We start from the raw sequence: 16,626 nt of genomic DNA on the forward strand, positions 1-16,626 counted from the left end.
CGCCCCCCCGATCAAGTCCCTCTCCCCCATCAGTCCATAGTGAATTCAGGGATTTTGTTCACCTGTTGCTTGCTTGACTCCTCTAAAGGCATCATGTAGACTTGACGTTTTCATATTTTGTATGTATCCATATTGATATTTATTGTACATTTGGCAGATCCTTTAGTGTCAATAGTTTTGGAGGGTAACTTCTGTAACTTTAGAGATGTTTGATTGCCATGTGATATTGACTCGGCTTTCATTTGAATATAGTGTGATCTCATGATTTCATCAGCAATAAACTATGGTTTAGGGCATGGTACATGTGGCACTAGTGTTCTAGCCTGGCCGTTTTTATAACGATGTGGCAATGGGAAAGTTTAAGTGGCCCATGTGTCAGTGTGTGACTCTCTCTTTCTGTATGTATCTGTCTGTCTATACACACATACATCTGGAAAATTACACTATATAGTTGACGTTTCCCTTTTTGGTGTCTTATCACCTGTTCTGTGATATCAGACCTTCCAAAGTAGGAAGAAAACTTTTACTTTTTAGTACCTAGCCATTTTATGGTGCTCAGGTTAGCATAGAAGGACCTAGCCTCAAAGGAAGAAATTGCTGTCCCAGAACTGGATACTGAGCTTGGGAAGAAATTTCTGGAACCTCCTACCTGTTCCATTGCTTGTCTTTACCAGCAGAGGCTTAGGAGCTTCAGAGGAGCTAAAATAGTCTTAGCAAACGTGATTTTGTTGGGGCCGGAGAGATGGCTCAGCTCAGGGGTAAAGCACCGGCTATGCACGCTAATGACCTAAGTTTGTATCCTCAGAACCTGCATAAAAACCAGAGACAATAGTGTACATGTGTTTGTAATCTCAGCACACTCCTATGAGGAGCTGAGGGACAGAGACAGAATTCCAGACCAGTTAGCCTGGCAGAGATACTCTGTCTCAAACACGGTAGAGGGTGAGGACCAAGACCCAAGGGTTTCCTCTGACTTCCATCTATATCCATCCCTGTACACTACCCCTCTTGTCTCTCTCTCGCGCGTGCGTGTGTGTGCGTGTGTGTGTGTGTGTGTGTGTGTGTGCGCTAGCAAGCACGCGCGCACGCGCGCGCACACACACACACACACACACATTTTATTATATAACACATGCATTCAGCGGTCTCCATGTTAATTGTTACCTGTGATAATATGTTCCCAAATTCAAAACATACGAACCCTTCTTTACACATTTAATTCCTGGACAAAGCTCGACGTGACAAGCAAAGCCACCAAGTATATCCTACTTCTCTAACATGGCCTTATCTTCCGGCAGGACATCGATGGCCAGGCACTCCTCCTGCTGACTCTCCCGACCGTGCAGGAGTGCATGGAGCTGAAGCTGGGACCTGCTATCAAGTTATGCCATCAGATCGAGAGAGTGAAAGTGGCTTTCTATGCGCAGTATGCCAACTAACTCGGCTTCCCCGGGGTGGTGCCTGATTCTGATGATGCTGTGTTTGTGAAGGTTTCCAGGACCGATACCTTGATTTCCTGGGCTTTGTGAAATGGCACATTCGTTGAGGATCTCCAAAAAGCCAGAAGCCCAGGACCTCCTCGAAGCACCAGCCTGTTGGATAGTTGTATGTTTCTGAAGCACACAGAAGGACCACAGCAGCAGTTCCTGGGACTGGAGTAGAAGTTCTGAGACAGAACTTTCCAGACTCTTGACTCGCTTCTTGATCTCTGAGTTTTATTTTTCTCCCATCTAAGCTAGGCAGCTTCCTGTAAGCCAAGTTTCCTTACACTGAGGTCCAGGTTCTCGGAAACCAAGATGGACCGGGTGCCTCTAAGCAGAATCCCTGGCCCGCTGGCAGTTTTGCCTGACTCACTCTCAGGCTCTTTCGTAGCCCCACGTATGCAAACTACTGTGGTCTGGAGCCACCTGCTTCCCATTTGACCTCATTGACAGCTAGCTCCTTCTCCACCACAACTGTGGACTCTGTTTCCAGATGCTGGTCTAAAACAATGCGCTAAGCTCCGTCCTCTGTCGGAGGTGCCTTCTCACCAGGATGGCTGCTTACAGTAGGCAACTGCTGTGTAAGCAGAGCCTAGAACATTGGCCATGGCAAACACTCACCATAGTCCCCTGCAGAACCATGACTTCAGTGTCCCAAGATCACTGTGACCAGTCAGGAGGAGGCCAGTTTGGGGAAATATCAAATTCTGTATTGAAGGAAAACTTTCAGAGGGTAAGCCTAGGAAGAGAGTTGGGGAAAGGTGGTGTAGCCACTTAAAAATATTAAAACTGGTCACTGCAAACAAGCCCTTCTGCACCTCTCTCCTGCTAGTCTGGCTCGCCACACACGAAGCAAGCACAAGGACGCAGTAAGGCCTAGCCTAATATAGCAGAATGAATATGGGGCCTGAACTCAGTTGGTTTCCATCTTGACTTTGCTAAGGACCAACGTCATGTCCTTGGGTAACTCCCCACCATTCTGGACTCAAACTCCCAATGAAGGAAAAGTTAGGACACTTAGTGGTGAGGCACTAAGTATACCCTCTCCCCCAGCCTTCTCCTCATTCTTGCTAGAGAGGAACCCAGGTGGGCCAAAATGAGAAAAAGAACTGGGCCACAGATTTAACCTTACAGTTCCTACATTTCACTCTCTGAGGTTGCTTATGAAATCTCACTATATCATTTATAGAACAATCAGTGGTTATAAAATTTGGCTGATTTTTTTTTTCTATCCAGTACTTCAGCTGTGTTTTCTCATGAGTGGTTCAACATGTGTTTGCAGACCCAAAGGGACTGAGGTACATCATGGCATGGAGGTCACCTCCCTGTCCTTTTAAAAGGAAGGAAACCAAACTTTTACTCTTTCATGAGTGGATGTTCGTTTGGGAAGCTTAACTTCACACCTATGTGGATTTTACTGTTTTTCTCTGTGGTTTTCCATGTTTTGTCATATTCTGTTGATCTTTTCTCTTTGACTAGAGTCTCAACTGTCCTAGAACACGGTGTGACAGGCTGATAGCCACATGTGTTTTGGCAACATTTTAAGGCGTGACTTTATCCGTCAGGCTTTGAGGTCTGTGGTTGCTTATGCTCGCCGTCCTCCACATTGAGCAATGGCTGCTGATGGAACCAGAAATCTAACTATTTGTGGTTGAGACTCTTCCTTAAAGCTGGTTTTCCATTGTCATGCTACAGACCACTGGTGGATGCATATGCCCAGGGACAAGTGATCGTTTATTGTGTTGTTTGTGGTGCTGTAAGGATGCCCCATGCAGGTGCCTGCATTGTTGGCTCACAGTTGTTGAATTTCTCTCTCCTAAGCTACGTGCTGAACCTTCCTCAGTCGGCCTGTCTTCTTGGCCATATGCTTTTGGCCATAGATGCTCAGTCTACTGGTTCAAAAGGGTCTCTATTTCAAGATGGTGTGGCATCTCTCCTGTGCTGACTCCTTCTTGGTCCTTCACTGTGGCCTTCTCAAGATGAGCCATTCGGTTGCATCTGAAACCAGGGTGTGGCTGTGGCATTGCTAGAACACGATATGCTTTGAGAACAAATGTCACTTTCTCATGGCATTTCCAGTAATGACTTGGGGAGGAGGTTGTTGCTTCCGAACATGGAGATTTTTCTAGAGGTCTACTGAGCCCACAGAAAGAACCAGAAGAACATTACAGAAAACCCAGTCAGGATATGACGGTCATCGGTCAGAAACCCTTCTCCCTGTGGAACCAGATGTCACAGCCTGTCCTCATCCTTCAGCCTCGCTCTTTGTCTTCACCTTTGGCAAGGAAGAGATGACAGGAACCATACCCGAAGGGTGCCCAGCTAGGAGCCACCTTCATCATAGTGACTGTCAGTGTTCAGTTAGCCCAGCCCTCCAGTAGACTTGAGAAGTATTTGAGAACTGAAGGGGATGATTTCCTCTTAGAGGTCTCAGGGTCTTCCAGAGCTTTGGTCCAGGATGGTGTGCTCATCATGCGAATGACAATTTTGTTACTGGATTGTAAAGAGGGTTTTGTTTGTCTCTAGACTTGCCTCTCCTCTGCTTCTGTCTTAAACACGGGGCTTTATTCCCAAGGAGCAGTTTGCTCTAGCTCCCCATTACTATGGCAGAAAAAGAAGTGGATCATATACACATATTACACAGCCTGAACACCAAAAAGATTCTTCTCTAAATACCATCAAATGATGCCCTCCCCCCAGTCCTTCCTGGATGCTATCATTTTATTCTCTCTCTGATTATCTTCTGGGACCAGAGTCCTCTCCTTCATGTCCCCCACACCATGGGCATAGGACACCATTCCCTGCCTCCTGTAGCCAGCCAAGCAGGCATCCTACAGTCTGTGCCATGCAGCTGAGGAATGGAAATGGCGCCTCAACTTACATAATGACAGCCCATCATTTATTCCCACTCTGAAGTTTAGGGAGTTTATTTTAGCCCTTAGCTTCCTGAGTGCATTTGTACTGTATTGTAAAAAAAAAAAAAAAATCCTGTCCACAAAATAAGCATACCCGATCAAAGCAGAGTGTACCGGCACCACGTATCTTTGTTACTCAACAATGGTGTCTTTTACCACAGCATCCAACCTGGAGCTCACAGAACTGGTCTGTCACTTTTAAAATTAGATGCCTTTGATCAGAGTCTGACTCACAGTGTTTGAGCTCTATAGCTATTTGAGTCCCTAGACCTTATTTGATCATATTCAAAAAATCATTTTCTGTGTTTGCTTTGATTTGGTCCTCAATAAATTAAAGTGATCCATGCTCTAACACTGCCATATCTGACCTTTTCTGCCATTTTTACACGGTTCCTTTTGATCAGACTTTTGAAGATAGGTCTCTCCTAATCTATCTCAGAGTTCTGAGTGTTCTCTGAGACAAATACTGGGCTTGTCTTCTACCCTACACCAACACCCCTTCCTAAAAGTTGTTGCTTAGTTTTGGAAGCACTCGGGGGGTTTCATACTTATTTTGTATAACACCCATTTATATTTATTTCTGTATATAGAAATAGAACAGAAAATAGTAGGATCTTCGTTGTGGTTCGACATTGCTGCTTTTGGGTTAGGAATAGTGAATATAGGTTCCAGTTCCTCTCTCTTCTGTCTCTGGAGAGCTGTGATTGAGTGTGCAATTATTTGGAAGGAGAAAATGTAAATTAAGATATCTGTAGTGTTTATGGAAAAAGTCTCTGGGGACATCAACTGCTTGTGTCTCTTTGGTGCAATAATTAAATAGCAGGAGAAGCTGAAATGACGACCATCCAATCCTAGTGACTCTCCTACTTGCTCATGATGCCTCTCTGTTCGCAAATTCTCCGAAAATTACTCGCTTTAACTGGGTTAACTTTTTAAGTTGCTTAATTCTCATAGCTTTTAAAACTAGGGTGGCTTAGAGGTAATCCAAAACATGCTATTACAAAACGAAATTATCGTATCTGTGATCCATTTAATTGACTGAAAAATAGTAATTGCTGTCCTGCCTGGTCTTCTTGGGTTTTTAGCTTTTTTAAAGCCTTTGTGGTTTGAATGATAATAATGACTCAGTTTTCTGAGCTATAGACTTCCTCGTTCCGTTCTCTTTTGATGGCTAGGACTCAGCACCAGTGAGGATGCGGGTCATGTCCCAGAGCCAAGGCAGAGCAGTGCTTTGGTAAGGACAAAGAGGAACGAACGCTGAAGAAGGAAAAGTCTAGAACAATCTTTTGCTAATAAGTACATTTATGATGAAAACTGCTGGGAAGGGTTTTTTTTGTTTTTGAATAATAAAAAAAGGTAAACATTGTACCTGTCCTTCAGAATGCAAGCTAACACGACCTGTGTAAGCAGTCACTAGTGGCAGGAGCCCTTTATTGTTCATGTTCCACTTGAGAAAGTTTGTGCTGAAATTTGATTCATATCTTGGTATGTTTTGGTGCATAAAAGAGAAAAAAATCGGTGTCTTTACTTTTGAAATTTAAAGGACAAAGGGCATGCTCTCTCAGTTTGTTGTAAGATTGTATTCTGTATATATGTTTCCATGTACATAAATGAAAATATATATCAGAGTTATATTTTAATTTTTATTCTAAATGAAAAAAACCCTTTTTACTTGAAAACATGGTAAGCCACATTGTTAATAAAGTAAAAATAAATTCTATAGTGGTCTTTGTGTTTATGTCTCAAAGGTTATTAAATATATGTTTGGGGCTTGTCTGAGGGTTATTTTCTTCTGAAGTCTTTGTTTATTTATAGCATCTACCATTCCATTGGTTAGAACCATAGATGGCCAATTCACCTCATTGTTACGGTTTCTTACTCAAGCAACGTCTATCTAGTCTAGTTTCATTCTTAATTACTTTGATAAAACACTAACCAAAAGCAACTTAAAGAAATGACTTGTTTGGCTTGCACTCCCAGGTCACAGTTCATCATTAAGGGAAATCTGGGCAGGAATGAAGAACAAAGCAGAAATTGGTTCTCTGTCGTAGGCTCATGCTTACGTAAGCTAGCTCCCTTATACGACCCAGGACCACCTCCCAAGATCCGGGAAAGGACTCAGTTGTTAAAGTGCATGCCTTGTAATCGTGATGACCCGAGTTACATATTTAGAACCCAGGTGAACATACCTGGAGTGATGATGTGCACTTGTCATTACAGCTCTGTGGAGGTGGGAACATGTGGCTCCCAGGGCTCACGGACCAATGACTCTAGCCTGACTGGTGAGCTTCAGTTCAGTGAGAAACCCTGCTTCATAGAAGGTGGACATCCTGGCCATGATTCCAAAGATTATTACCTGACCTTCACACAAGTACATACATGGGCAGATACACATGAACATGCACACACAGACACATGAAAGTTGTGCTGTTTATTTTCAAAGCGTTCCTAGCCTTCCCAATTTCAACCATCTTTCATGATACTTTGGGAGAAAGATGGCTTTATTTCTATAGGAGCCCCAATTAAATAACAATATTGATACATCTTATGACTTGTTGTCATAAGTCTCGAGTATCCAAGTAAGAAGAGAACAACAGCCTGTGGCCGTGGTACCACACACCTGATTTCTGCGTGGAAGAGAATCCCCTTCCTTGTCTGTCATGACTGATACCATCCAGGGAGGTTGAGAAGGTAAAAGAGGGTTAGAGCCCTGGGTAACGGAGCTGGAGAAAGGAACCATTTCTCCTTTTATCCAGGAGTGAGCTCACTTTAGATTTTCTTTTGGTCCTTCTGACATTCAAAATCTGCATATAGAAAATTTTATTCTATTTTAATTTTTGATGCTTTTTTTAAAAAAAAATTATTGATGACACAGGTTTATACTTTGCGGTTCAAACTGCCTTCATACTCGAAATCCTCCTGCCTCAGCTTTTCTACATAAGTGTGTGCTACCATGCCTGGCTCACATGAGGGAGTTTTTATTTGTTTGCTTATGACTTATTTAAATACAAAGCTTTAACAAAAAAGGCAGAGGCCACACAATAAGAAATATCATTTGTTTTTCCCCAGTATACCAGCAGCTGAGGATTGTGCAGCTGGATACTCACGGCCATCATATTTCTATTTACACTTGAAAACAGAAGTTGAAACACTGACTATATGAAAAGTAAAATCTGAACACTTTCAAATCTCTAAATTGAATAAATCAGAGCAAAAAAAAATTCCATGTTGTCATGAATTTTTACTTTTTTCTTCTACTTAGCCAGACTGTGTAGAACTTTCAGTTCACTAGACGTTATTTCTCCTTTGTTCTCAGGTTTGTGGTACAACTGTTTTAAGTCTAAGAAAGCACAGTGCTTACTAGAGATTCAAAGAATGGTATTTTTTTAATGCTAATTGTGTGACCATGACCTTGGGTGACTCCATATGGTAACCAGAAAGGTAAAAATACTGCCTAAGCTACAAACAGTTGTCAGAATCATTTCTTGAAGACATGTTTATGACATTGGCTCAGGCATGGGTCACAGCACATCTCTGTGAATGTAGTTCGGTTATATCAAAGTTTTGGTTAGTGTTGTTTGTAGATGATATGTCCATGGTAATAAATAAAAGGAAGGTTTGCTTTGTCACTCTAATGAGAGCTCAACACAAAATGACCACTGCTGTGCTTTCTCACTTAACCTCAAGATTTGTTCTGTTTTTAAACTGGCTTCTTTGCTGTGAAGTTTTGGAATAGTAAATGTAATATAGTGATACATATGTTATATAAGCATATACAGAAACATATAATGTATACATACAATTAAGTTTCTCTATGTATTATATATAGGTAATATGTATATATGTATATATATATGTATCATGGATGTATGTTCATATGTATGTGGTGTGTGGGCGTGTGTATGAGGTATGATGGTATGCTGAAAGAACTCAAGACAAAGACATAATACAGCTATTGCATATTTTACTGGTTTCAAATATTCTATCACTTTCTGGTGTGGGAGAATTGTCTGTATTCTGTCAATCATGTTTTAAATAAATGCTGATTGGCCAGGCAGAAAATATGATAGGTGGGAAAACCAGACAAGAAGTAGAAATGATGCAATGAGAACAGGAGAATTCTGGGAAGGAGGAAGTTGACTCTCCCACTCCTGCCCAGACCACTGAAGCAGCAGGATGTGATCTACCCCACTGAAAAAAAGGTACTGAGCCACATGGCTAACATAAATCAGAAAAATGGGTTAATCAAGATGTGAGAGTTAGCCAGTGAGAGGCTAGAGCTAATGAGCCAATCAGCTTTATAACTTATAGAGATCTATGTGTGATTTTCTTTGGGGCTAAAAAGCTGGGGGTACCTGGTGGGAGGACAAAAACCCTAACAAACAAGCAGGCCCCCATTCATGTTACACTTTCCAGTTACATAACACAAAACTTCAGTTTTCTATGAAATGTAAAGAGTTATACACCTTTACATGGATAATAGGATTAGACACGAGATAAATTGCTGTGTTGTTCTTAGCCCAAAGTAGGTACCTTGGATTCTCACCTCTATGGATCAATTCCTGGGTCTTTGACCATTTACCCATTGCAATATCCTGGCCCCCTTGGGCGTGGCTGCACTCATACTCTTCTTGTAAGTACTATCAACTAGATAGGAAGACATAAATGAAATAGTAGTGCCACAATATCTTGGCAGTATTGATGCTGAAGTCAGAAGCCAGGAAGAGTTGGTATAGTAGAGATGCCATGGAGTTAGGACTGGGGCAACTCCAGCCTCCTTTTAACAATACAGTTCAGAGAGTCAGAGAGACGTTGATTATCTTGACATCTGGATTTGCCACAATGTGATGGCATCCTACCGGCTGGAACTGGTTTATAAGCATATTGGCAAACTGTATCAAGTCGGAGACAGCAGGTGGCCCCCATCAATATTTAGAGACATGTTACACAGCTAAAGATTTTAGACATCCAGTGGATTGTTCCAAAAGCTCCCCTCCAAAGACAAGTTGTGGTTTCTATATTGTGCTCATATCTAAGGCACAACACATGGCTGGCCAAGGATAGCCTTGAAATTCTGACCCTCCTAAATCCACACGTGGAGAGCAGGGATTATAAGCATGTGCCGTCATACCCAAATGATGAGTTTTAATTACTATCCTGAAAGTTGATTCCTACTATTCAGTGTCTTCTCTTACATGGTGATTGGTGAGTATCTTGAAATCTTGTACTTCTCAGCAGATGTGAGTTGAATATCAGAGTTCCGCTATATCCCAGGTACAGAGATTGGTCATAGTGTGAGTTATTCATGAATTTCTTCATGTTTACTCAACACCAGCTTGTGTTTTTTAGGTAGATACAGATACTGCTATTACTTCATCTCCCAACACTCCCAAGTCTCCTAGCCTTGCACAAGATCATTGTCAGTTCCACAGTAACAACGACCATGCTGACATTTGGAACCCTCATGACTGACAGATCAAAGCTTCAGTTCCATACAACGAAAGGGGGTGTTTCAGGTGACAGAACTTGGAGATGTTTAAGGAGTAATATCATAGCTTTCATTAATGACATAAAGGTTGTATGAACAAATCCCTCCTCAAGGGCAGTCATGCCCAGTATGACTGCTCTGTCCAGTTTGTCCAGAAACAATGCACACAAACTCCGACCTTCTGTTAGACTTGCGCCCAAACCTACAATGCGCCATTTTCATTCAGTTCCCAACCTTCTGTGACTAACTTTGCAGCTTGAAATTGCTTCCTCCCTTCAGCTTAGAAACTTTTCTTTGGGGTCTCTTTTCCAGGAAATTCAAACAAAATGTAGGCATTTAAAAGCAGCTATTATCATAGTCTTGCAATATGAAAACAATAAAATAATACTCCGGCCATAATGCAGCCAACCTGGGAACTTACCAGCTTTCTATAATTGGGACACTCAAAATACAAGTCCTTTTGAAATTAAGACTAGGGTTAAAGGTGAGAAATTTTAAAGTGCTCTTTCTGATTATTAAAGTAGTATGTTTATATTATAGAACATTTGGAAGGCAAAGGTGTTATTAAATTGCTCATTATCTCATTATGTTCAATTATAATTTCATCATGTTTGCATTTATATTTAGAACATAATATTGAAATCAAGCCATGTATACCATTCAAAAGACTTTCACCGGTATTCTGCAATCATCCTCCACGAGGTGGCATTAATATTCTTAAATATTAGCACTTTTGTTTTTTATGTACTTTATTTTTGTCAATTAGTTTCACTCTCGGGGGAATGTCCTGTGCATCCTAATGCCTCCATCCTCCCACTGTGTCCTCTCCATCCCATCCCTGCCAAACTCCCTCCTCCCTAACATCCCCTTTCCTAGATTTGTGAGTTTTCGTTTTGGTTTGAAGTTTATTTTGTGACCCATTTACTTTAGCTAGGGTCATTTGGGTGACACTGGATAGTACTTCTATTTTAAATGCTTAGGGAAGTCTATGAATAATCCAGCATGTTTATGTCAAACGTCTAGGTGTTGTACCTGGCTTCTAAAGACATTGACATTTTGCTGTGTTCGCTTCACATTTGCATATTTTTATCTCATAGTCAAACTCCCTATATCTCCTCATTCTATCCCTCTTCCTTGTATTTCACTCTTCTGACTTGGGTGTTAGAAAGTCTTAAACATGTTTTTTACATCACTGTATTTCAGTGTAAACCTTATAATGGATGCTACTTCTGTGGGTCTTCAAAGTACTAACTGGTGTCACTTCATCGGGTTACTTATGCACTATGCTGAGATTTCCTCCTTTTGTTCAAAATTGCATATATGTCATTTATATATGATTTTAGTACATTGATTTGGTTCCACTATTGCGTAAATTGCACAGAACATGTACCATGACTTGTGCATCCCTCCCATTGATACACCTTTCTCAGTTTTGTGCAGGTTCATAGATGTTGCCATGAAAATCGTCTATGAGTAGTTTTCTGTACACAAGTAGCATTGTCTCTGGCAGGACAGATTACTGGTCCCTGGGGAAGGGGCAGTCACCCTCCTCAGTGGTGTAGGCACTGGTAAGTTGTCTTTGCTGAAGCAGTCTTCCCACACCTTGCTCACATAGGCAACTCTGATTAAATTCAGTAGGTCACACAGACTTTTGAAGACATGAAAACGGGAGAGGGACTTGCTGGGAAAGAAGGGGTTTGGCGGGAGGGGTAAGGGGCTGAGAGCATAATGGAGAGGAAATGATAAAAGTACATTTATCCATGTGTGTATGATATTATAAAAGAGTTGATGGGGAAGCTCAGCCAGTCACATCTGGCTAGAGTGTGGCTGTCTGGGGCCAGGTAGAAAAACCTGGAGATCCAGGTGCGCGCTCTCTGCACGTGCTCTCTGAGCTGGCAGTGATCGCCTGGCCCGTTTGGACTTCTGACCTACTCCAGTAGTGTGAGTTTCCCGGTTTTCAATTATTAAATTATATCTGTTGTCTTGAGCTGGTCTGTTTATTTAAGCATACCGGTCGAATACGCCTTCAAAGAGTAAACACATTTAAAAAACTATCACATGCAGGCAAAGCTAGAGCAGGAACAGCTCATAAACCAGTGGCAAGAGCTCAAAGCAAAACCAGAGGGTAACGTCTGGTAATGGGGAGTGCTCACTGCGCAGCCCCGCGGTCTTGTTCTGCAGAGTCTTCCGGCCTTGCCACCGTAATGTTGATGAGGTTTCCTTCTTGCACAGTACCCATGGCTTTGGTATTCACATCCTCAGTGTCACCCACCCCTCGTTACATAGATGTGGCCAAAGGACCGACTCCGCCTTTCCTAAAAAGTCTAAGTGCTGCATCGATCGCCTCTGCTCTACCCCTTTGTGTTTGTCATTTGGTGAATTACTGGAAGATGGTGCTTCTGTCTGCAAGCCAGATCTTTACATTTGGAGAAACCTTACCTTAACCCTCAGGGTAAAGCTCCGAAACGGGCTCCTCTCCCCAGCGCTTCTCGAGCACTTGCTGCTACAGAGCCAGGCCTCGACTTATGACTCTGTAGCCCAGCACACTGTGATTGTGGCAGACTTTGAAAATGCAACCATTTTGCAAAGTGCTTGCATCAAGGCTGTTCTGCGGTTTCCAGTCAAAGGAAGTGCTTCTGTCTGGGCTACATGGGTGCTGCCCAGCCCCACTCCTGACACCGCCATTTTGTCCTTCATACAATTTCTGGTTGGCACAAACCCTTCTTTCTTTTTCCTTTCTTTTTTAATTCAAATATGTCCTAGTGATTTCATCTATTGGTCTTGTATGCTTAGATAGCAGAGATGTGTCCAAGCTTAAACATGTAAAGCTATCTTCATTAAAAGTCTCTTCATGTTACCAAGAAGCAGGTGGCAGTGGGGCTTGTTCTGGGAATGACACTAACTCTCGTGATATTTCAGCTATTTAGAAGTGAGTTGTTTAAGCCCAGATGAACATTTATATTGGCATGGGGTCCACTTAAGTTACAGTTCCCCAAACACTCAGCTAGCTGACATTTCTAAATGTCTCTTCCATGTAGTGAAATCTCCATAAAAAAAATGGTTTGAAAATAAAAGTTTTGCATGCTGTCCTCTTCGCATTCTCGAAAATCCCAGGGCCTGAGAGAGGCACCGTGAGTGGAGCGAATGTGAGAACAAACCTTGTTTTGCTCTGTGTAACTCACAAACAAGCTAATAGGTATCCCAACTTGAATGAATTGAGCCAGTCTTTTTAAAGCAATGATGGCATGAATCCAGGTGTGTGTACCATCAGACAGCTGGACCCATTTGAAACCCGAAACCTTAGTGTGTAAATGGCCCGAGTTCACTTAGCTGCACCCGCTTCAGCCCCAATAGCCCTCTGCAGTTCATTCCCATGAGCTGAAATGAAAATGTTTCATGAACATTTAATGAGCATCGTGATACCAACTGTGTCATAATAAACCCAAGATGTATTTATTCATAGGATAAGGTAGTTTGTACCTGCCAGGTGGAGTATGTTTTTGTGCCGGATGAATGGGGTTCGCCAGGCTAACCACATTAGGAGAAAGAGTATCTTTGTTTCTACTAAAAATTGCAGAACTGTGAAGAAGGGAACTGGTAGACAGAATGGAAAATATCTGTCAAGAGCCCTTTGCCATGAGAGCAAAACCAAGAGTGGGGTGAGACTCACACGGGCACATGGCGTACATGTGCGTACAGTTATTGACACAATACAATACTATTTATGGGGATACTGACTTAGACAATAAACATGACTGCATGTGCTGGTGCATGCACATCAGAAACCCCTTGAAACAGCGAGACTCTGCCAGGCTCAGTCTCCTGGAGGTGGCCCTGTGCATTAGTGACTTCTCTTGTTACTCTATTCAAATATCTGACAAGAAGCACATTGGGGAGGAGGAGATTACATTGGTTTTGGTGCTGGTCCCTGTGCAGCAACGTCTTCAGTCCCAATGAAGCACAGAAGCGTTTACTTTCAGAGATTCCTTATTGAAAATATCACGGTCTTGGAGGGATTTCCCTATGGAATCCATAGCCAGGCCTCCATTGCCTGCCTTTCATTCAGTGGTCTCTTCCAAGATCCCACAGAATAGCCCCTCTTAAGCTTGGAGTACTCCACAGCCTTCCCGGCCCAACGTTTTGAACACTTTCACAACCGTCCCCCAAACCTGCGTAGAGCGGTCCATCAGAGTCCACAAGCCACGGTTTCATACCAGTTCTGCTCTGGTTTGCTTTCTATGGCTGTGATACACACCGTGACCAAAGAGACTTGGGGAGGAGAGGGCTTGTTTGGCTTACACTTTCTGATTACAGCCCATCGTCGAAGGATCAAATTTCCTTTATTAAAGTTAGCTACGTTAGTGAGATATCACTGTGGATAAAAAAATGGTAGAGTATTATATAGTTGTATTACAAATACCATCTTTTTATATAAGAAACAAATGTATATATGTATATATATATGTTGCATTTTGGCATTTGTACTCAAAAGTCTACAAACATTAAAAAATTGTCACGTTTATTCTTGAATTAAAACATTATGATCATCATTTATAGTTGGTATATATATAAAATGTATTTGTATTTTAAAATTTTGTTAATAATAAATAATAATAATTGCTGTGTGTGTATACCCGTGTGAACACTCACATATGCAAATAGAGGCAAGAGGCCAATTCCAGATGTTGTTTCTCAGGAACTACCCACCTTGAATTTTTAGATAGGATCTCACTGGCCTGGAACTGAGCCAGTAGGCTGGGTGGGTGGCCAGGGAGCCCCAGAACCCGTCTCCTCCTCAGCATGGAATTACAAGTGTTCGCCATTACATCTTGTTTTTATGTGGGCTCTGAGAATCAAATTCACATTCTCTTGTTTGCTTTTCAAGCATTTGCCAATCAAACTATCTTCAGCCCCATTTGTATTTTGGAAGCTACAAAAGGAACCAGCCAGTCCTTAACCTCCATCTCTATGCACCTTCTTTCCCATTCTTCTGCTATGGCAGGTAGGAGGCTATTCAGGTACTAGGAGCTAATCATCTATTTTGGAATCATTCATCTCATTAAGTCTGACGCATCCACTGTGTGGTCTTTCTTTCCATCTACCTATTTACAATAACTCTCATACAGTACAAAAAGCCCTGTGAGAACCAGTCATCCATTTGATGAACTAGGTGCCATCAAACCTTTCTTTGAACTCATAGTCTTACGTCACCGAATGCAAAGCTGCATTCCGTTATGAGTTCTCCTGTTTTATAGCCATAATGAGGCCCAACAATCTGGGTGGCTTTCTCTCCAAGGTCACACAGCTTGGTTTCATCCCCAGCAACTGTGTGTTTAATAAACAGTTAACTGAATAACATTGAGAGCAGCATTGTTTAAAGCTTGGGAAGTGTGGAGGAACATGAGGCAAACATTGCAGAGCAAACGGTCAGACTGTTGGAAAAAGCAGCAGCCATGAGAGTGGAGGAGAGGAGATGCTAACAGCGGACGGAAGCCAGGACAGCTCCCGAAAGGCTTCTGTTTCAGGTCAGATTTGTATTCTCAGTTTGTGCTCTAAAACCACAAGGGCAAGCAAGCAAGATTTTACAGAAGCTTTCTGGGCAGTGAGCAGGTTGTTAAGGGCAACGGTCCATTGTTTCAGTTATTCGTCCAGGTCATTCTGTTTCAGGTATCAAGAGGAGCCGTGCTTGGCGAATAGGCAATGCAGGCAGTGCTTTACCTAAATCACTAAACAAATCAATATCTAAAAGCTCATCCTTTCTACCTTATTTTACTTCAAGATCAAACTGTTTTGTCTTAGAAATCTTAGGATTCTGTTCATCTGGATGAGATGTCTTCTTAACTCTTGACCTAATAACGGTTAATATTGATCGGATCTAGAATCAGCTAAGAAGACACCCTCTGGGCGCATCATGGGGGCATTTCCAGGAAGGGTTAACTGAGCGAAGATGCTCTACCAGAGGAGAAATGCCTGCTAAAAAAAGGTGCCTAAATTTCACCAAATATTTTCCTGTGCTCGGCATCAAGGCTTCATTCCAAGGATCTGCCTTGTCTAAACTTCAGCTCTCTTCCAGAGACTTCATTTCCTCCCTTTGCTCTGGTTTCTTTCTTCTTCCTAGAACTCAAAAGTTACACAACTACAAATTATACTTGTTTATATGATTTACTTCTGCTCCCCCTCAGAGAGTAGAATTTCCTCTTGTATAGTTAGTCCTCTTTCTTTCCTTCCTTTATCCTTCCTTCCTTCCTTCCTTCCTTCCTTCCTTCCTTCCTTCCTCTCTCCCTCCTTCCCACTCCCCTCTCCTTTCATTTCTTTCTTTTCCCCATTCTCTGTCCATAAGACTTAGCATCCAGTACAAGGCCAGTACTCAGACAGTATCTGTCAAATGCCTGAACTGAGCTCTTTTTACACATTAACATCTTGAATCTTTAAAACTGTCATTAGAGACAGGCACTGGTCCCCCACTCATGAGTGAGGTGAAAGGAGATTGAGCAATCTCACTGGACTATGATCAGAAAGATAAAGTGGAAGAGAAGCAGGATTAGAACTCAAGTCCAGATATTTTTAGTATACAAGTATTTTTGCTTTATTTTCTGACTCGTTAAACTATACTGGAAGACATACACTAAAGCTAGCACAACCTATTTCTAGTCTAAAAATATGTCACTCGTGTCTACTAGGGCTCTCAAAAATAACCATCACATAAGAAAATAGATTATTCATCTTCTAGCAATGGATCACT

At 42.0% G+C, this 16,626-nt stretch overlaps 1 protein-coding gene across 3 annotated transcripts in view; it reads left to right on the forward strand.

Annotated features, from left to right (window-relative positions):
* Nucleotides 1-6,104, forward strand: part of Sfmbt2 (Scm like with four mbt domains 2) — a 181,052-nt gene extending 174,948 nt beyond the window's left edge. For all 3 annotated transcript variants that reach the window (XM_013349026.2, XM_026783078.1, XM_026783077.1), the window contains exon 21: nt 1,299-6,104. In XM_013349026.2, coding sequence (XP_013204480.2) covers nt 1,299-1,439 — 141 coding nt within the window. In that variant the 3' untranslated portion in view covers nt 1,440-6,104. The remainder of the gene's footprint in view (nt 1-1,298) is intronic.
* The last annotated feature ends 10,522 nt before the right edge of the window (nt 6,105-16,626 follow it).

Source organism: Microtus ochrogaster, chromosome 16 (genome assembly GCF_000317375.1).
Source record: "Microtus ochrogaster isolate Prairie Vole_2 chromosome 16, MicOch1.0, whole genome shotgun sequence".
Classification (NCBI taxonomy): Eukaryota; Metazoa; Chordata; class Mammalia; order Rodentia; family Cricetidae; genus Microtus; species Microtus ochrogaster.